At 49.8% G+C, this 19744-nt stretch overlaps 1 protein-coding gene across 1 annotated transcript; it reads left to right on the top strand.

Moving 5' to 3' along the window:
* Positions 1–2220: 2220 nt before the first annotated feature.
* On the top strand, positions 2221–4545 carry GSC (goosecoid homeobox). The gene is made up of 3 exons (XM_012458263.2): positions 2221–2672; positions 3106–3365; positions 3674–4545. The coding sequence occupies exons 1-3, from the start codon at positions 2318–2320 to the stop codon at positions 3830–3832; spliced, it is 774 nt and encodes a 257-aa protein (XP_012313686.1). The 5' UTR covers positions 2221–2317; the 3' UTR covers positions 3833–4545.
* Positions 4546–19744: the final 15199 nt, after the last annotated feature.

The raw sequence follows: 19744 nt of genomic DNA, 5'->3' as shown, positions 1-19744 counted from the left end.
GTCTTAAAAGATCCACTCATACGCACACCTCAGCGCACGCCCAGCCTCCATCCAACACAAACGCAGGGAAAGTCACTGCTGAGGTTGCAGCCTCTAGTTGTCTTCCAACAACTGCACTGTAGATTTAAACGTGCGAAAGATTGGTGGGGGAGTGTCTGTGTCCTGGAGCATAGTGACTTAAGTCTCTGAGAACCGAACAACAAAAAAGCCTTCATCCTAGTCAGTGGGAGATGGAAGGTGCCTCACTTCTTACCCTAGACCTCACCTCTCTAAGGGGAGGGTCACATTCCCTCTTTGTTTTTGTTTAAAAAATCTATTCGTTTCTCTAAATTGAGACCCATCTCCGTCCTGTCCTAATCCCCACGCCCAGCCACCTCCAGCTTGCGCAGCACTGGAAGGAGCAACTCTAAGGCCACAAGCCGGTCCACGCTGGGAGGCCTAGGAGGAGAAGCGCCGCCTGGCTCTAGCGGGCCGCTTCTGCGGGCAGCCAGAGCAGTGTCCTCCGACAGGACAAAACCTCCACGCAGTGACTCTTTGAAACCTGAACAGCAATTGACAAGTGGCCTTTCCCCTTTGCCCCTGCGCCAGGGAGTGGGCAGCCCATTTAGCCTTAACTGCGGCGACTTCAGACAACTTTGCGAGGTCCTGTGGTTAATTAGCCAGAGATAAATCGCGAAAAATAGGTGTGAGTTAAAGGTGGCCTTCCTTCAGGAAACCCGAGGTCTCTCCCCGACCCCCATCTCCATCTCCGGCTCTCGGCGGTATCGCCTGGGTCTGGTCATGCCCCTTCCCCGGGAGTGGCCTGAGTTGCAAACCGCGGGCTTGTACCTGGTCCGCAGGATCTGGGGGACTGCTTTTGTTCCGCGCGTACCTTCTGAAGGGCGCTTGGCCGCCTGCTTGCAGTGAGTGGTGGGCTGGCTGCGCCTCCTGTGGCTCCGGCAGGCGGGCAGTGCGGTGCCGAGAATCCCGCAAATCACCGCGGCTACCTGCCGCGATCAGAGCCGGCCATCGTCCACGCCACTGGGGCCCAGGCAGTCCACTCTGGGGCTGCCAGGCGGAAGGGCAAGGCCGCGAGTAGGGGGTCTGTGTCTATCCGGGAGCCAGCACGTCGTATGGAAAAATGCGACCCAATTATTGGGGAAGAAGATAGAGAAGTCCCAAAGACCTCATCTGGACTGAAAGCCAAAAAAATGGTTTGGGAGAGAAGACACCGTATTTCCAAAAATAATTTTTTAAAAGCCCAAAACCTACCGACACCCACGCTGGGAGCAGCTGGAAGCACCGCTTCAGACTGCAACTCTTGGTGGCTAATTTGAAAGAACGGTGGAATTTGGTCTTCGCTGTGTAGGACCTAGGGACTGCTACGGTAGTTTTCAGACCCAGAGTGGCGGCAAAAGAAAAAAAATTTTTTTTTTTCTTTATAAGAAGCACGCTGCACCTCTCCTTTCGTCGTTTTTGCCTTTACAAAATTTGGCTTTTGCAAAAACAAAAGTTTTTGTGGGGCTTAACAAGTTCCATTCGGGAGAGAAACTCACGATTTAAAAAAGAGGTGAAATTAGGCGGTGAGTACGTGGGGGCGCGGAGGAGTGATGGAATTTTCAGTCCTGCTTGAGAGGGGACGCAGCCCATCACATTTTCTAAAACAAAACCAATTCCGAAAGAGGGAAAAAAGTAGCCCCAGAGTAAAATCGTCCACAATGAATTTGAGCTACAGGCAGAGGAAATCGCACCCAATAATAGGACCCAATCTGAGAAAAAAGGGTGGAGGTGGAGAGGTCGGGCAGAGGGAGTTGTTAACTGCCCCGGCACAATGGAATTAATGAGATTAACCAAGGCAATTAGGCCGCCCGCCCAGCTCCGCTAGTCCGCGGCCCGGCTGCAGAATGGAAAAGATTAGGTTAATTTCATTAATTCGCAATCCACAATCTCTTTTCAGGCCTTGTAACCCCCTCCCCTTGGCACCTCTCCCCTCCCCCAACCCCCTTCCCCCACCCAAAGGAAAAGAGCGGCTGTTTGTCATCTGCATATTACCAGGAACTAAATCCAGGATGACGTCGACTCAGTATAAAACCAACAAGAGGTTCAGCTGGTCTGAGCTCCGTCCTACCCGCGGGTTGAGTTCAGCGAACGCTGTGGCTAGGGGAGGGCGGGAGGAGGGAGAGCGGACGCGGGGGGCGGGGAGGGGCGCCGGGCTGCGCGCTCGCCGGCGCTCTCTTTCGATTTGGTCGGCAGCTGGAGGAGAGTGGACCCCCCCAACTTTTAGGCTCTGTCCTTGGCGCATTCCCGCCGTCCCCCGGTCCCGGCGCGGGGCTCGGGGATGCCCGCCAGCATGTTCAGCATCGACAACATCCTGGCCGCCCGGCCGCGCTGCAAGGACTCGGTGCTGCCGGTGGCGCCCAGCGCGGCGGCTCCCGTCGTCTTCCCGGCCCTGCACGGGGACTCGCTCTACGGCGCCAGCGGTGGCGCCTCCTCGGACTATGGCGCCTTCTACCCGCGCCCGGTGGCCCCCGGCGGCGCGGGCCTCCAGGCCGCGGTAGGCGGCTCCCGCCTCGGCTACAACAACTACTTCTACGGGCAGCTGCACGTGCAGGCGGCGCCCGTGGGCCCAGCCTGCTGTGGGGCCGTGCCGCCGCTGGGCGCCCAGCAGTGCTCCTGCGTCCCGACGCCCCCAGGTAGGGTCGCGCTCGCTCTGGCCTCTGCCGCCTACTGCGGTCCTTAACCCCTAGGGCCAGCTGGTTAATTCACCTTCCTCAAACGTTGCTCCTCTTACAAGTCCCCCCTCCGTTTTTGCGGATCGGGCGCTGGAGTTTGCAAACTTCTTGCTGCAAACTTTTGTCCAGAGTTCGAGAAAACTGTAATTCAGTGCCTGCACGGGGACACTGGGTTTTTTTTTTTTTTTTTTTTTTAAATAATCTAACTGGCTTTGGGGTGTGTGCGGGTAGGCGCTCTCACATGCTCCCTTCTTTTCCCTGCACCCCTGATTCCTGTGCACCCCCAATTCCCAGCACTCCCTTGCAGACGACTTCTAAGTGGAAGAGGGTCGTGGGCTGGCGGGCGGGCAGTGGCGAGGGCGGGTGGCTGACCGTGCGCCCCACTCTGTCGCAGGCTATGAGGGCCCCGGCTCGGTGCTGGTGTCCCCGGTACCGCACCAGATGCTGCCCTACATGAACGTGGGCACGCTGTCGCGCACCGAGTTGCAGCTTCTCAACCAGCTGCACTGCCGGCGGAAGCGGCGGCACCGCACCATCTTCACTGACGAGCAGCTCGAAGCGCTCGAGAACCTCTTCCAGGAGACCAAGTACCCGGACGTGGGCACGCGCGAGCAGCTGGCCCGGAAAGTGCACCTCCGGGAGGAGAAAGTGGAGGTAGGTGCCGGGCCTTGCCGCGGGTGCCTAGCGGTCATTCCCTGCAAGGTGGGGCCCCAGACGGGTTTGCCCAGCCGTACTTGGCTCTCCCCGCACTTTAAAAACGTCCCGATGGCGGCCCGCAGGCTGCTGGAGGGCGCTTTAGGCCCAGGAAGTTGAATGAAAACGCGGAAGCGGGAGCGAGCGGCTCCTCTCCTTTTGTTGGCCTGCTCGGGGTGTCCCGCCGCCACACGGCGCTCCCGGGGTACCCCGGGACTGGGGGAAGCGCTCCTTTGATCTGAACTGTTTTGTCCTCCGTTGCGCAACAGGTCTGGTTTAAGAACCGCCGCGCCAAATGGAGGCGGCAAAAGCGGTCCTCATCGGAGGAGTCGGAGAACGCGGAAAAGTGGAACAAGACATCGTCCTCGAAGGCATCGCCGGAGAAGAGGGAAGAGGAAGGTAAAAGCGATTTGGACTCGGACAGCTGACGGCCGCGGGACACTTGCCCGTGTTACTTGCCTAACTCGAAGGACTTGCACAGACAGACGATGCTACTTTCTTGCACACGCGCTGCCTTGCGGGAGGGGGTCGAGAAAGAGGAACGAGGAGCTGTAAATAGTGTACAGAGCCGGGAGGGTCGGCGCCTGGGGTCGGGGCGCGCCGGGACCCACAGCCCAGCAGCCCCAGGCTGCCTGCGCCTCATCCCACCGTAGTATTTATAGTTAAATTAAGGGTGACGGTACAATAAAGTGATGGCGATGTAGACGGGCCACATTCTGTATTTCGTACCCCCATACCCCACCCACCACCATGAATCTGGAGCCAAGAAAAGATATCTATGTAGTCCATAACCTCAGAGGAAAAATTGAGCAGCTCTGATTTACCAAAACAAACAAGAAACGAAACTCTGGGTAACAGTCACAGCACGGGTGTCCTGGTTTAAAAGGAAATCTTATGTCTAGGTAGGGTTGGAGAGTAGCATCGTTGGGGAGAGGAGGTACCACTTCGATTGAGAGGGGCAGCCTGGGTCCCTGACTCCCCTCTACTGTGGGGAGAAGGAGAGTTCCTTCCCTCGCTGATGACAGAGAGGTGGGAGCTAGGAGAGTCCTGGAACTCCCTCTCCCCTAGCCCGCCCAGCTTGACCCAGCTCCCGAAAATCCTAAGGCGGCAGGTGTGCCAGCTCCTCCAGCGCTTTCCTGGATCTTCCACAGCTGCTACAGTTGCCCACCTCCACAAGCGAGCTGCCCCTTACCCCAGGGCAAGCATTTCTGCTCTGGCATCTCAGCTGTGCGCCCTAGGGCTGGCCGGGACCAGGCGCTGCTCCTGCTGCGCTGCGCTTCTCCCTGGGCATCTGGAGGACCAAGGCCGCGCATGATGCCCTATCAAAGCCAGCCTTGTCTAAGAGCGGACCGCACCGCTGGTGGGGTCACTTCCAGGTGGTGGCACTGACACTTCCTTCTGCTTCCCCAGACTATCTCCCCTCTGCACCAGCTGGGTGGAGAAGGGAGCGCCTGGGGAACGCACCGGTGCGCGGTGGGCAGTTTATGAAAGATTGGAGAACCCCACCCCCGCCCCCAACCCGGGTGCAGATAAGCGCCTGGGCCAGGGATGAAGACAAGAGCCTGCCCTCTGTATGGTTCCCCAGGTCGTCGTGGGGGCGGAAGCAGAGACTAAGGGCCAGCAGGAATGGCTTTCAACTTTATTCGTTTTTCCATTTTATAGACTTAAAGCTAAGGCTTAGAGAGCTTTTCAGCTTGGCCTCCGACAATAGCCGGCCGCTGGGACTTGTTCTTTCCCTTGGGCTACCTCGGGTATTTGGTGCAAGGTCCCTCCAGGGAAAGGTTGTGCATCCTGGCTTTGGGACACAGCACTTGAAAAGTAACCATATTTTACAAGAAGCAGTGTGTTTTTTCACAATGTGCACATTTGCAAGGTAAAAATGGCTCCTGTAGCAGATAGCCAGCAGTGGGCAAAATGATACCTATGAAATATGAGTGACCACCCATTACTGCCTTTTTAATGAGGGATGTCCCTAGACAATAGAAAGAGGCAGTGTTTTGGAGGCCAGGTCTGCCTCAGGGGGCAAGATTGCTTTGGTTCTTATCCAGACTTCATTTTGTGACCTTGGGGGAGTTACTTAACCCCTCTGACCTCTCACCTTCTGTAACTAAAATAGAAATGGTCATAGTATCTGCTTCCCAGGGTGGCTGTGGACTTTAAAGGCCCCAACTTACATAGAATGGCACCTGGCATAAGGGAATCCTTCAACACAGCTTTTTACATTTTTTAAAATATTATGATTGATACTGTGTCAGACCCAATACTTCAAGATTTATATACATTATCTTATTTTAGCTTTCAAGAACTTCACCGTTTTACAGATGGAGAAATTAAGGTTCTGAAAGGTTAAATACTTTAATAACCTATAGCTTGTAAGAAATAAAGAGACATCATCTTTGCCCAAGTGAGTCTTGTACTGTAATTAGAAATGTTTTCATTAACAGTTCTTGTGAGAAATATTCAAAGAAACCTTTATGTGAATTTCAAATGAATCTTGCAATGGCTGTTAACATACCTCCCGCTTAGACTTCCAGGGTGGGAGGACCTTGCCTGCCTTGTACCCCCTGCTTCTCAATAGTCCATGTTCTTGGATGGTGTCCTCTGTGCCACTAGAGAGGAATGAGCCTGCAGGGAGATCTGGAACATTCTAACGTAAGGCAGAGTGGGCAGTGTCATTCCACCCAGGGAATTTATTTTTATTTTTTATTTTTTTGAGACAGAGTCTCAGTCTGTTGCCCAGGCTGGAATGCAGTGGTGTAGTCTTGGCTCACTGCAACCTCTACTTCCCAGGTTCAAGTGATTCTCCTCTCTCATCCTCCCAAGTGGCTGGGATTACAAGCATGAGCCCCCATACCTGGCTAATTTTTTTGTCTTTTTAGTAGAGACGGGGTTTCACCATGTTGGCTAGGCTGGTTCTTGACCTCAAGTGATCTACCAGCCTTGGCCTCCCAAAATGCTGGGATTACAGGCATGAACCATAGCGCCCAGCCCCATCCAGATAAATTTGACTTCTGCAGGACTGTTTATAAACTCCTGTGTGTGTCTTTGCAGGTGATGTGTTCTCAGGCCCCCAATAAAAAAACAATTGTTCATTTTTCTAAAAATCTGTATTTACTTAATCTGGAAAGAGGTCTATAGCAAGTGACAGGGGCAGGGGAATTGAGGGAGGGATAGATCCTTGTCCCCTATTAGTGTTTGGTGAAAAGCCATGGCAAATGGAGGGAAGAGAGGGCCAAGAGACACCAGAGAGTACTCCTGTCTTGGCCCAGGGCAGGCCCAAGGTGGCAGGAGAAAGCTCATTCACTGTCCATGTCTCCACATCAGAATCCCCTGCGAAGTGTTTCAGGATTGGCCCCACTCACAGGAAATAAACATAGTATCTGGAGTGAAGAGGGAACTGCCAGGATGGTCTAATTGTAGTCCACCCACCTTCCCAGACGGCTATGGGTCTCAAACCTCTGTCGGCCTGGCTGTTGGTGTTAGGAAGGGCTGGATGGGGTCACGGAGCAAAAGGAACTTAGGCTTCCAGAGCCCTCTTTGGCTGAGCCGTGGGCCTTAGTAGTTTTCTTCAGTGGGAATTTGGGTTATGGTGCTGATAGGTAGTGTGTATGTGTGTTAAAGTGGACAAGGTGTCAGCCAGGTGATTTTGCCTTAGTGATTTCCAATCTGTACCCACGCCCCCAGACCACCAAAGGTGTTTTGCCCATTTCATAGTTGGGTAAACTGAGGCACAAAGCTAACACAAAGGGGTTCCCAACTGTGGTCTGCAAGGGACCTAGCTTTTGTGATTGCCATAAATCAGGCCGCCTCACAGAACCTGGGCTGTTCTTTTGGGTGGCAATATAAACCTATTAACTCTATATAAAAGTTCACCTACAGCAAATGGCCACAGGAGTGTAGTTGCCCCTGGGGAGTGTAAGCTCAAATCTGTCACGAAGTGCCAGACAGAGTCTAGCAAAGAACAGTTAGGACAATGTAACCCCTAATGTTAGTCTAGCACTTTTCACTGCAAAGCCCTTCTGCATCTCAGGCCCTCGGGAGGCAGCATGCAGCCTGTTTGGCACTGTTTGTTTGGGAGATGGAGGCTCAGAGAGACTAAAAACTTTGCCGGGAACAAATAATAAGCTCTGGACCCCTAGACCTCAGCAGACTCCCCACACACCTCTTAGGATGGTGGGGAGGTATGAGGTAATGGCTTCCAGGTGTCTCAGGTCATGTGGGCCAAGGAGGACCCTGGCTGGAAGGAACTGATGAGTAAGGAAAAGTGCAGGGTGTTGGGGAAGAAATGCAGAGTCTGAGGTTCTGAGTGTCTCCATGGAGGGTGCGTTCTAGCCGCTCTTAGCAGTCTGCTGGGCGCTGGTTTGGGGAAAGGCTTGAAAGCAATTGCTTCACAAAGAGCACCAGCAGAAAGTGTATTTCAGTTACAGTTCTTTAATCAAGTTGTCTTACTGACATTGGAACTTTGATCTAAGGGTTTTAATCCTCATGTAAAGGACATCTTTTTCTTTCTTTCTTTTTTTGAGACAGAGCTTGCTCTGTCTCTCTCTCAGTCGCCCAGGCTGAATGCAGTGGTGTGATCTCTGCTCGCTGTAATCTCCACCTCCCAGGTTCAAGTGATTCTTGTGTCTCAGCCACCCGAGTAGCTAGCACTATAGACGTGCACCACTGTGCCCGGCTAATTTTTTTGTATTTTTAGTAGATACGGGGTTTCACCATGCTGACCAGGCTGGTCTTGAACTCCTGACCTCAAATAATCTGTCCACTTCAGCCTCCCAAAGTGCATGTGAGCCATCATGCCTGGCGTAAAGAACATCATTTTAATGTGTACGTGTAAGACTGAAGTGAACAGATTCTTCTTTTGTTTCTTTGTGCGTTGGTGTTTAGGGGGGTAAATGGGAGCCAGGGGGTAGAGGTGACAGGGAGCTTTTTTTCTGAGTTGTATCAGGTTTTAAGTGACTCAAGTAAAATAGTTTAAACACCAAGACCCTCCCACCCGAAGATACCTTGCCGTGCTGGCCTTCTGACCCCAAGAGCTGTACTTCAGGACCCCAAGTTCACTGCACACCTCCTTAAGTAAAAAACGGGAGGGCAGATGCAAACCCCCCACCTTGGGGATGCCACGGCAGCATGTTGCAAGTGGATAGCTGGTGGCTGGCCTTTAGAACCACGCTGGACCAAGCGTCCATGTGGATGGGGTCACATACTCACCCAGTGACCTGGGACAGGTTCCTTAAGCTCTGAGTCTATCAGATTCCTTCCTCACCTGCAAAATGGGATTGGGTAGAGGATTAAGGATTATGGAAGTAAAGAACCCAGCAGAGTGTCTGACACATTTATCACTGTAGGTTTTGAAGAACACTTTCAGATCGGTAGACTGGAATTAGGAATTAAGGAATGCACCTTGTTTTTAACTGTTGTTGGTTTAGGAGCTTATGCGTGACCACAGGACACAAACTCTAACGAAATTAAATGTGATTGCCATGGATTTCAAACAAGGAAACATCTGATAAGGCGTAATAGCTTGCATTCTCTCAGAGAGGTTTAGGACAAGGAGATTTAGATGAAGAAGGAGAAAATTTCAAGCGGATTGGGATTCGATTTCCAAGGTTTCTGAAATGACCTTGACATTTTTCAAACGCAAGATGAAAACAAAACCCAGCGGCTGGGGCAGAGTCCCCTGAAAGCTTTGGATCCTGCCGAGTCTGTTAGCTGCTGGAACTTCTCCACTGTGGAGGGACGCAGGACATCTCTGGGGCTTGTCCATAGTGCTGTGTGACAACACAGGAAACTTCTGCTTGTCCCCGCTTGGTTTTAAATCTGGGAAAAATAGACAGCATTGTCTTTGCAGTCCGAATGACCCACCGAACAAACAGGATGAATTATGGCATGTTGCGGTATTTTAAAGTGGGTCTATAATTTTTGGATTCCAGCAGCTTTCATTTGTTCTCAAGTGTCCAGCCCTGGGAAGCTTCAGTGAGGAAAGATCTTAAGAATTTCTCTCCCAACCCCACCCCTCTCCTTAAGAGTTTGTTCCATTTATACCTTCTGTTTTCCCAATTTTGAGCTCCTCCAAAGTCTGCTGATGAAATCAAGTGGTCAGGTTTAATTGCATGAACTGCATCTCGCCCATTGCCTGCAATGCCCTCTTTTAACCTAAGCTGATTTATAGAAACTATAATTGGTGAGATAATTTTAGCTGTGATGGACAGAGCTGAAGTGCCCTTATCACTTCCTCACTGATTTACTGGTTGCATAACTCCGGGCCCAGGACAGGCTTCAATGCTGTTGCATGATCAGCGAGGCTGACCTCAGACAAGGCCGCGGCAGCTTCAGGAGGCAGATTCTCCTTGTGGAACCCAGGAAGGCCCATCTCTTTCTCAACATGAACATTCTTTCCTCTGGCTATTTTGTTTTTGTTTTTGTTTTTTTTTTTGAGACAGAGTCTCACCCTGTCGCCAAGGCTAAAGTGCAATGGGTGATCTTGGCCCACTGCAACCTCCGCCTCCTGGGTTCAAGCGATTCTCCTGCCTCAGTCTCCTGAGTAGCAGGGACTACAGGCATGCACCAACCATGCCTGGCTAATTTTTCTGTTTTTAGTAGAGATGGGGTTTCTCTATGTTGGCCAGACTGGTCTCGAACTCCTAACCTCGTGGTCTGCCCGCCTTGGCCTCCCAAAGTGCTGGGATTACAGGTGTGAGCTACCGCGCCCGGCCCCCCTGGCTATTTTCTTGCTCCCAACTCTCAGAACTAACACACAGTAATTTGTTTAAATTTTTTTTCTTTGTGAGGATAGGTCAGAAATCTCTGACTAATATGAAATTTTCAGAGAAAAGACCTGTGTCGTCCAGCAGCCTGCAATGAGTAGCGTGGTTGTGGCTACAGGTATAGCATCCCACACAGGCTGCACACAGCACAGTGGCAGTGATCTCATGGCCACGGGACCTCCTGGGGAACTGACACTCTGGCAGGGCGTTCTTCTCCAGAGCAGGAGCTTGCAGGCTTGTTGGGGCCAGCGGGGAGTAATGTGGTTTCAGAGGCCCACATCGCCAGGTAGAGGGCACAGTGCAGACAGCCTTGGGGCCAGCACGCATCTGAATCACACAGGGCAGTGTTTGACCAGCCTCATGGTGATGGTGCCTGCTTTAATCATATCCCAAGCAAACTATTGCCATCATCCAGAGAGGCCAAGAGACACTTCTTTCCAGATGGGATGTGGCCAACCCTCCTTTGAAAATCCTAAAAGTGCAAACTATGGGACCAGAAAAAGAAAACTGCCCTTCTCCAAGAAATGAGGAGGCCCTACGCGCTTAGCACGTTCCCCTCTGCGAGGAAGACTCAGCGTTCTGGAGTTGGAATCACAGCTGTCGTTTCATCTGAAGATGTTCGGACTGCTATGGAGGCCAGATGGTTGGGACATCAGAGGATGCACATGTTCATCATGGTTTTGTACTTGAGGGATAAATATTTAAATCTGAAACCAAGTGGATCACTTTCTACTGAAGTGGGTGTTGAGTCCCCCACCCGGTCCTAAGTGTGACCCCAGCTCGCATGATTCCCATCACACTCAGAACCTTCAAAGAGGTTGTCCCCTCCACTGGTGCAGGGCCCCAGGAGCGTGACGCCGCTTCATCTCTTTAGGGGTTGCTTTTGTTTCTAGTCGGCTTTTGCGGTAAGAGGACTCCCGATGTGAATGGCTGAAGTGGAGAACTGGGATCTCTGTCCTTGGCTTGATGACACCTCCTGTATTTGTTTTGGTTCTTGCCTGTGTGGTAACTGGAAGTAGATATACATGCGAGTGGATGAAAACTTAACCCTTTTCTTCACTGAAATTAAAGCTCTGAAAATATTGTAGGTCTTTATGGTTTATTTTTATCTTTAGAGAAGATGTTCATGTGTAGTTTCCTTTTAAAAGGATGGGAAATAGGTCAGGCATGGTGGCTCACACGTGTCATCTCAGCACCTTGGGAGGCTGAGGTGGGAGGATTGCTTGAGCCCAGGAGTTTGAGAACAGTATAGGCAATGTGGAGATACCCCATAGTCTCTACAAAAAATACAAAAATGAGCCAGGTCTGGTGGCATGCACCTGTAGTTCCAGCTACTCAGGAGGCTAAGGTGGGAGGATTGCTTGAGTCTGGGAGGTGGAGGCTGCAGTGAGCTATGACTGCACCACTGCACCCCAGCCTGGGTGACAGAAAGAGACCCTGTCTCAGAATAAAAAAGATGGGAAATATTTTCTGCAACACTGGAGTGTGTTGTAAAGAATGTACTTTCCATTCGTTCAGAGATTGACAGTTTCAGAATCATTTTCTTGAGTACATTCTTCTCTGATCCCCTCTACAGTCTTATGAGGCAGAGGGATGGGGCCGCTGTCACCCTGTTATGTAGTAACAGTTACTGCAATAGCTTTTACTGTGTCCAGCACTGGTTTTTATTATCTGCATTTTATTTATGCTTGTCCCAGTGTCTATGAGGCTGGCATTATTGTTGCCATTTTGCAGAAGATAGGATTGGTTCTTGGACTCTAAGTCTAGTGCTCTTTCTACGCTGCTTGACTATATCACTTAATAAGGACCAGCCAGGAGGTCCGAATTCAAATTCATGCCTGGTAGTCACCAGCAGCAATGTGACCTTTGAGTTTCAGCCCCCTTCTTTCCAAAATGAGAAAATCATAGCTGGCTTGTGGTTAAAATGGGGTGGCTAAAGTCCAATGTTAGATTTCCTCGTAACACATAAAAATTACTGGGGTGGCTGGCTGGGTGTGGTGGCTCACACCTGTAATCCTAGCACTTTGGGAGGCCAAGGTGGGAGGATCCAGCCTGGGCAACATAGTAAGACCCGCATCTGTACAAAAATAAAAATAAAAAATTAGCTGGGCACAGTGGCACACACGTGTAGTCCCAGCTACTTGAAAGGCTGAGGCAGGAGGATCACTTGAGCCTGGAAGGTCGAGGCTGCAGTGAGCTGCAGTTGCACCTCTACACTCTGGCCTGGGTGACACAGAGTGAGACCCTATCTCAAAAAAAAAAAAAAAAATTACCTGGGTATTTGCAAGTACAAATGATTAATCATGGTAAATGTGTCAACACATTAAAAATAGTTGTAAGCACATAATGAAACAAAATGATCTTCAGCAACGATAGTAGTATTAATGGTCTCTCTTTTTTTTAATTTAATTTTTTTGAGACGGAGTCTCGCTTTGTTGCCCAGGCTGGAGTGCATTGGCACGATCTCGGCTCGCTGCAACTTCCACCTCCCAGGTTCAAGCGATTCTTCTGCCTCAGCCTCCTGAGTAGCTGGGACTACAGACGTGTGCCACCACACCCAGCTAATTTTTTGTATTTTTAGTAGAGGCCAGGTTTCACCATGTTAGCCAGGATGCTTTTGATCTCCTGATCTCATGATCTGCCTGCCTTGTGCTGGGATTACAGGCATGAGCCACCTAACCCAGCCAATAATGGTCTCTATTTAGCACATGAATATTAAAAAGATGCTTACTCTGTGCCAGATACTGTTCTAGATGCTAGAGATTCCACCTCCACCCTCATGGAATTTTATGTTCTCCTGGGGAAGACTGTCACTAAACAAGTAGACAGGTTGTAATTTCATTTTTCTTTTTTTTTTTTTTTTGAGACGGAGTCTCGTTCTGTAGCCCATGCTGGATGGAGTGCAGAGGCATGATCTTGGCTCACTGCAACTTCCATCTCTTGAGTTCAAGCGATTCTCCTGCCTTAGCCTCCTGAGTAGCTGGGATTATAGGTATGTGCCACCACACTCAGCTAATTTTTGTGATTTTAATAGAGATGGGGTTTCACCATATTGGAGTTTCACCATACTGGTCTCAACTCCTGACCTTAAGTGATCCACCTGTCTCGGCCTCCCAAAGTGCTGAGATTACACACATGAGCCACCGCGCCTAGCCTACAAGCTGTAATTTCAGACAGTGGTAAGTACTAGATGAAACCTAAGTCTGGGGAGGGGATAGAGGGGCTGGGGCGGGATGCGGTTACTTCACAGTGTGGTCTAAGGCCTGTGTGGTGAGGGGATTCCATGTTATCTCAAGTAATCCTCCACGACAAAGGTTGGCAAACTGTAGCCCATGAGTCACTCCAGTCCATTGCCTAATTTGTCAATAAAGTTTTATCGGAACACAGCTATGCCCATTTATTTATGTATTGTCCGTGGTTGCTTTAATTCTTTAAGCAGAGTTGAATAGTTGCAATGGAGACTATATGGCCTGCAAAACAAATTATTTACTATCTGTTCTTTCACAGAAAATGTTTGCTAACCCCGGTCTAAACTTTATTAAAGCCTAAACCAGAAATGGAGACGATTGCTAGTAAGTGATGAAGCCAGGATTTCCACCTGTCTGCCTCATGGCTCATTTCCTTTGTCTGTGGTGTTAGCACAGTGCTAGGCACCCTGATGATGTCTCAGAGGATCTGGGGGCGGAGAGCAGAGGGTGGGCTAGAAGGCTGGGTATTGAAGAGCATGATATGGTACCTGATCTTAAGAAGTGCTATTTTGGTGACATAGTCTACATGTGCAGGAAACGATTTCAGAATCATATAAAACAGGATGACAAGAATGTGAAACTGTGGTATCAAGTAGAAGATGAAGAGGTAAGACAGTTTCAAACCCAGGAGGCTTCCTGGAGGAGGTAAGAATCGCAGGAAGGTTAGGCTTTGGCCATGCAGAGCAGAGATGCGGAGACAGTTATGGTGGCAGCAAGGACGTCGCCCTGTGAAGACCAGACAGGAGCTGCTGGCCGTCACACCCAACACTCCCTTCCTCCATTCATCCAACACTTGCCAATCCCCTGCAGGGTGCTGAGTCAGGTCACAAACATGAATAAAGTAGTGTCCATTCTCAGGTGTGTGAATGAGGCTACTCCAAAAGCTAAATGACTGTGTAGAGGTGGAGGGGTGGGGAATCCCATGAGATCTGTGGTTGGGCAGAGGAGGGGTTCTTTTTTTTTTTGAGACAGAGTTTTGCTTTTGTTGCCCAGGCTGGAGTGCCATGGCGCGATCACGGCTCACTGCAACCTCCGCCTCCCAGGTTCAGGCGATTCTCCTGCCTCAGCCTCCTGAGTAGCTGGGATTACAGTGTGCTGTACCACCACACCTGGCTAATTTTGTATTTTTAGTATAGATGGGGTTTCTCCATTTTGGTCAGGCTGGTCTCAAACTCCTGACCTCAGGTGCTCTCCCTACCTGGGATTACAGGCGTGAGCCACCGTGCCTGGCTGACATTTTTTATTGACTCCCCCACGTCTAAGTTGCTTCATGGGATATGGCCTAGTCAGAAACCTGGCCTGAGACGACTTGCCAACCATGCCCTGGACACCTGCCTTGTACTGCAGGTCACTGAGCCGGTTATTTCTCAGAAGGCCTTTGTGGGTCCTTTAGATGGTGCCTTTAGGGAAACATAGGGTCTTCAGAAACACTGGGCACCACCTTCTCTCCTCCTGGAGTGGGTTGGATTGTGTCCCCCAGAAATATATGTTCAAGGCTTAACATCCAGATCCTGTGACTGTAACCTTATTCAGAAAAAGGGTCTTGGCTGGGCGCGGTGGCTCATGCCTGTAATCTCAGCGCTTTGGGAAGCCAAGGGGACGGGCAGATCACTTGAGGTTGGGAATTCGAAAGCAGCCTGGCACACATGGTGAAACCCTATCTCCACTAAAATTCAGAAAAATCAGTCGGGCATGGTGGCGCATGCCTGTAATCCCAGCTACTCGGGAGGCTGAGGCAGGAGAATTGCTTGAACCTGGGAGGCGGAGGTTGCAGCGAGCTGAGATCATCCCACTGCACTCCAGCCTGGACAACAGAGTGAGACTCTATTTCAAAAAAAAAAAAAAGGAAAACGGGGTCTTTGTATCTTTGTAGATGTAATTAAGTTCAGGATCTCAAGAAGATGTCGTCCTGGATTTGGGTGGGTCCTAAATCCAATAACTGGTGTCCTTGTAAGAGAAAGATAGAGGGATATTTGAAGCAGAGGAGGCGAGAAGACATACAGGGAAGGAGGCCAAGTGAGATGGAGGCAGACAGTGGCGTGATGGGGCCGCAAGCCAAGGAAAGCCAGAAGCCACGGGCACCTGGAGGAGGCAAGAACGCATCCTCCCCTGGAGCCTCTGGAGGTGGCTCAGCCCTGGCCACACCTTGCTTTCAGGCTTCTGAAATGTGGGCTAAGTCTCTGCTGATGGTCATATGTTACAGCAGCCCTAGGTGACTAATACACCTGTTTGCCCTGAAATCATATGTTCAGAGTATGGCTGTCATGGTTAATACTGAGTGTCAACTTGATTGGATTGAAGGATACAAAGTATTAATCCTGGGTGTGTCTGTGAGAGTGTTGCCAAAGGAGATTCACATTTGAGTCAGTGGGTGGGGAAAGGCAGACCGCCCTTCATCTGTGTGGGCTCCATCTAATCAGCTGCCAGTGTGGCTAGAATATAAGCAGGCAGAAAAATGTGAAAAGAGAGCCTGGTCTAGCCTCCCACCTACACTTTCCTCCCATACGGGATACTTCCTGCCCTTGAACGTCAGACTCCAAGTTCTTCAGTTTGGGGACTCAGACTGGCTCTCCTTGCTACTCAGCCTGCAGATGGCCTATTGTGGGACCTTGTGATCGTGTGTGTTAATACTTAATAAACTTCCTTATATATATATATATATGTGTGTATGTGTGTGTATGTATGTGTGTGTGTATATATATGTATGTGTGTGTATATATGTGTGTGTGTGTGTATATATATATGCGTATGTGTGTGTATATGTATATTCCATTAGTTCTGTCCCTCTAGAGAACCCTGCCTGACTAATACAAGGGCTCATTCTACACTTGTTCATAATGACACCTAATAAGGGTGATTGAGACTTGCTCTTTCCTGTCCCCCTGCTCGAGCACTTCAGCGTTCCACTGAATATTAGGATGTGTAAGGAGGCAGCAGGGAAACACTGATCACTCTTTTGAAGTTGGGAAATTTGCATTATTTTTCTTCTGGAAACATGACAGTAACATCTAGAAGAAAAACACCTAAAATGCTCTGCAGCTCAAAGAGCTGAGCGTGTGATGCTCAAGAGGGGAGAAGAAGAAGGGCCAGCGCAGACTGAGCGGGGCCCGCCCCTGAACATGATTTCCTGCCTCTGAGCATCCTTCCATGCTGTTCCCTCTGTCAGGGATGCCTCTTTTCCCTGTGGTTCTGACTTTGAAATCTTACCTGTCTTCTAGGGTGTTGGAAATAGATGCTCCTCAGGAGGCATCATGACATAGACATCAGCTCCAGATTCAGAGACTCGGAGGCTTGGTGTTCTGGTTCTGTGTGTGAGCTTTTAAGACTCCTTCCCAGTCTGGGCCTCAGCTTTCCCATCTGTAACTACAGTTCAATTCAACATTTTTTTTTTTAAATGGAGTCTCACTCTGTCACCCAGGCTGGGGTGCAGTGGTGTGATTTCAGAACACTGAAACCTCCACCTCCTAGGTTCAAGCCATTCTCCTGCCTCAGCCTCCTGAGTAGCTGGGATTACAGTACCACCATGCCCAGCTAATTTTTATATTTTTAGTAGAGATGGTGTTTCACCATGTTGGCCAGGCTGGTGTCAAACTGCTGACCTCAAGTGATCTGCCCACCTCAGCCTCCTAAAGTACTGGAATTATAGGCTTGAGCCACCGTGCCTGACCTCAACAGGTGTTTATTAAGCACATACTATGTGTTAGGTAGGGCACTGGATATTGGGGATTAAAGTTAAGTATACAGACTAGTTACATAACTGTAACATCTAATCTCAGGTCACAAGAGAGATTCATAGAATGAATGCATCAGGGAGTCAGTGAGTACATGCCTTTCACTGTCTGCCATTTTTCCTCTTGTCAGGTCTTCCTGAGTGGTGGTGTGCTGGAGCTTTCTGTGTGTGCGTCAGTCTCTGCTCTACTTGAGCCCTCTAGAGGCCAGCACCAACTGCAGAATAAGGAGAAGACAGGCCAGGAGGGGCTATGAAGGGTGCAGAATTGGGATTTTTACAGAATGATTCAGATTGCAGGATGTGGCCAGGTATTCATACCTTCTTAGGTCACCAGGGGACCTAAGGCTATTATGATTCTTCTGCTGAGACTCTTGAACATCCATTGAGATAAAATCCTATCATTATGAACCCCAAAGAGTCACTCTGTCTTTCTGGCTGTGCTGGGCTCTGGCTACATCGGCTCCCACTCGTCGTTCCTGAGCCGTGAGTTTTGCTGTGGGACCTGATGGCCTAATGTATCATCCTGCTGCTGTTGGAGTCAAACTAACTCAATTCTCATCCGGCACCTCCAGGTGTAAGCTTCGTGACCTTGGGCCACTCGCCTAACTTTCCTGAGCTTCATTTCTTTCTTCTGGAGAGAGATCATGAGGAGGTGCTCTTACTCCAGCATCTACGAGGAACGAGTCCTCAAGAAACAGAAGCTGTTGTTCTTAGGAACGTTGTGTTATGATGTTCTTTGCTTTTTATGATTTCATTTGTTCAGTCTAAGACTGGGCATTGAACTAGTAGGAGGTGGAGAGTTGGATCCGTTTCCTGAGGCTGCTCTAACAAATGACCACAAACTGGGTGGCTTCAAACAACAGAAATTTATTCTTTTACAGTTCTGGAGGCCGGAAGTCCAAAATCAAAGATCTCGGCAGGGCCATGCTTTCTCTGAAGGCTCTTGAGAAGATCCTGTTCCTTGCTTTTTCCACCTCCTGGTGATCCAGGCGTTCTTAAGCTTGTGACTTCATCACTCCAATCTTGGCCTCTGTTTTCACGTGGCCTTCTTCCCTCTGTCTCTGTCTGTCTTAGACATACCTTTTCTACTCTAAGGATGTTTGTCATTGGATTTAGGGTCTACCCAGATAATCCAGGATGATCTCATTTTGAGATCTTTAGTTACATCAGCAAAGACTCTTTCCCCAAATTAGGTCCCATTCATAGGTTCCTGGGATTCGGACATGGGCATAGCTTTTTGGGAGTCACTATTCAGCTCACTTCAGGAGGTGTGGAAAATGAGGAATTGCTGTGAACCCATTTCTCAGCAGAGTATGAATTGCTTCTATTACTTGCTCATCGTTCTAAGAACATCGAGCAGGCAAGTCCTCTCGCACCGGCCTTGAGGCTTGACCTACCTGTACCTGTGATGCACCTACATGCTGTCTCTAGCATGCACAGGGCAGGCTGCAAGTGCCAGGGAGATGAAAACCCTGGAAGCAGCAAGGGACAGATGGGACCAAAGACTGCCTATATCAGTCTGCTGAGGCTGCCATACCAAAATATCACACACAGAGTGGCTTAGACAGCAAACACTTATTTTCTCACAGTTCTGGAGGCTGGAAGTCCAAGTTCAAGGTGCCATCAAAATTGGTTTCTGGTGTGGCCTCTCTCCTTGGCTTGCAGATGGCTGCCTTCTTCCACGGTGTCTCACGCAGCTTCTTTCTCCTGGAGTCTCTTCTTCTTCTTCTTCTTCTTTTTTTTTTTTTTTTGAGATGGATTCTCACTCTGTTGCCCAGGCTGGAGTGCAATGGCATGATCTCAGCTCACTGCAACCTCTGCCTCCTGAGTTCAAGCAATTCTCCTGCCTCAGCCTCCCCAGTAGCTGGGATTACAGGCATGCACCACCATGCCTGGCTAATTTTTGTATTTTTTAGTAGAGACACAGTTTCACCATGTTGGCCAGGCTGGTGTCGAACTCGTGACCTCAGGCGATCCACCCACCTAGGCCTTCCAAAGTGCTGGGATTACAGGTGTGAACCACTGTGCCTGACCTGTCTCTTCCTCTTCTTACAAGGACCCCAGTCCCATTGAACTGGAGCCCCACTCTTATGAATTCATGTGACTTTACCTCCTTAAAAGCCCTATATCCAAATTCAGTCACATGGGAGGTTGGGTCTTCAACACACGAATTTGAAGAGGACACACTTCCATCTGTAACACCTCCTTTGGTTAGCTTTGCCAGTGGAATCAACATTTTAAGAAATTTCACCTGCCAGGTGGTAGAATTCTTAAGTTATACCTGATTTTCCCAGTTGTATTAACCAACAGTGCCCACCCGAGCTTCCACCATCTACAGACACCTCATGAGGCTCCCTGAGGGCCTCTTCCTAGTGATACTACTGATATCAGCCACCACATACTGAGCGTTGAATACGATGCTGACACTGTGCTGGACATTTTATATTCAATCTGTCCAGGTCTCACTGCACCCTCAGCCTATATGCAGGGGCAATTTTTTGTTCCATTTGATGCTGAGGAGCTTAAGGCACAGAGAGCAGAGGTGTCTTAGGTAGAAGCGCCAGGCAGGCATTGCAAAAGGCTTCTATCTGACTCCTG

Source organism: Aotus nancymaae, unplaced genomic scaffold (genome assembly GCF_030222135.1).
Source record: "Aotus nancymaae isolate 86718 unplaced genomic scaffold, 86718_ANA_hifiasm-v0.15.2.pri h1tg000011l, whole genome shotgun sequence".
NCBI classification, from domain to species: domain Eukaryota; kingdom Metazoa; phylum Chordata; class Mammalia; order Primates; family Aotidae; genus Aotus; species Aotus nancymaae.
This window is presented reverse-complemented; position numbering and strand designations above follow the sequence as displayed.

Coding starts and splice junctions, on each gene's coding strand:
- GSC (XM_012458263.2), top strand. CDS start 2,318: ATGCCCGCCAGCATGTTCAGCATCGACAACATCCTGGCCGCCCGGCCG. Junction 2,673..3,105: donor CTGCGTCCCGACGCCCCCAG/GTAGGGTCGCGC, acceptor ACTCTGTCGCAG/GCTATGAGGGCCCCGGCTCG. Junction 3,366..3,673: donor TCCGGGAGGAGAAAGTGGAG/GTAGGTGCCGGG, acceptor GTTGCGCAACAG/GTCTGGTTTAAGAACCGCCG.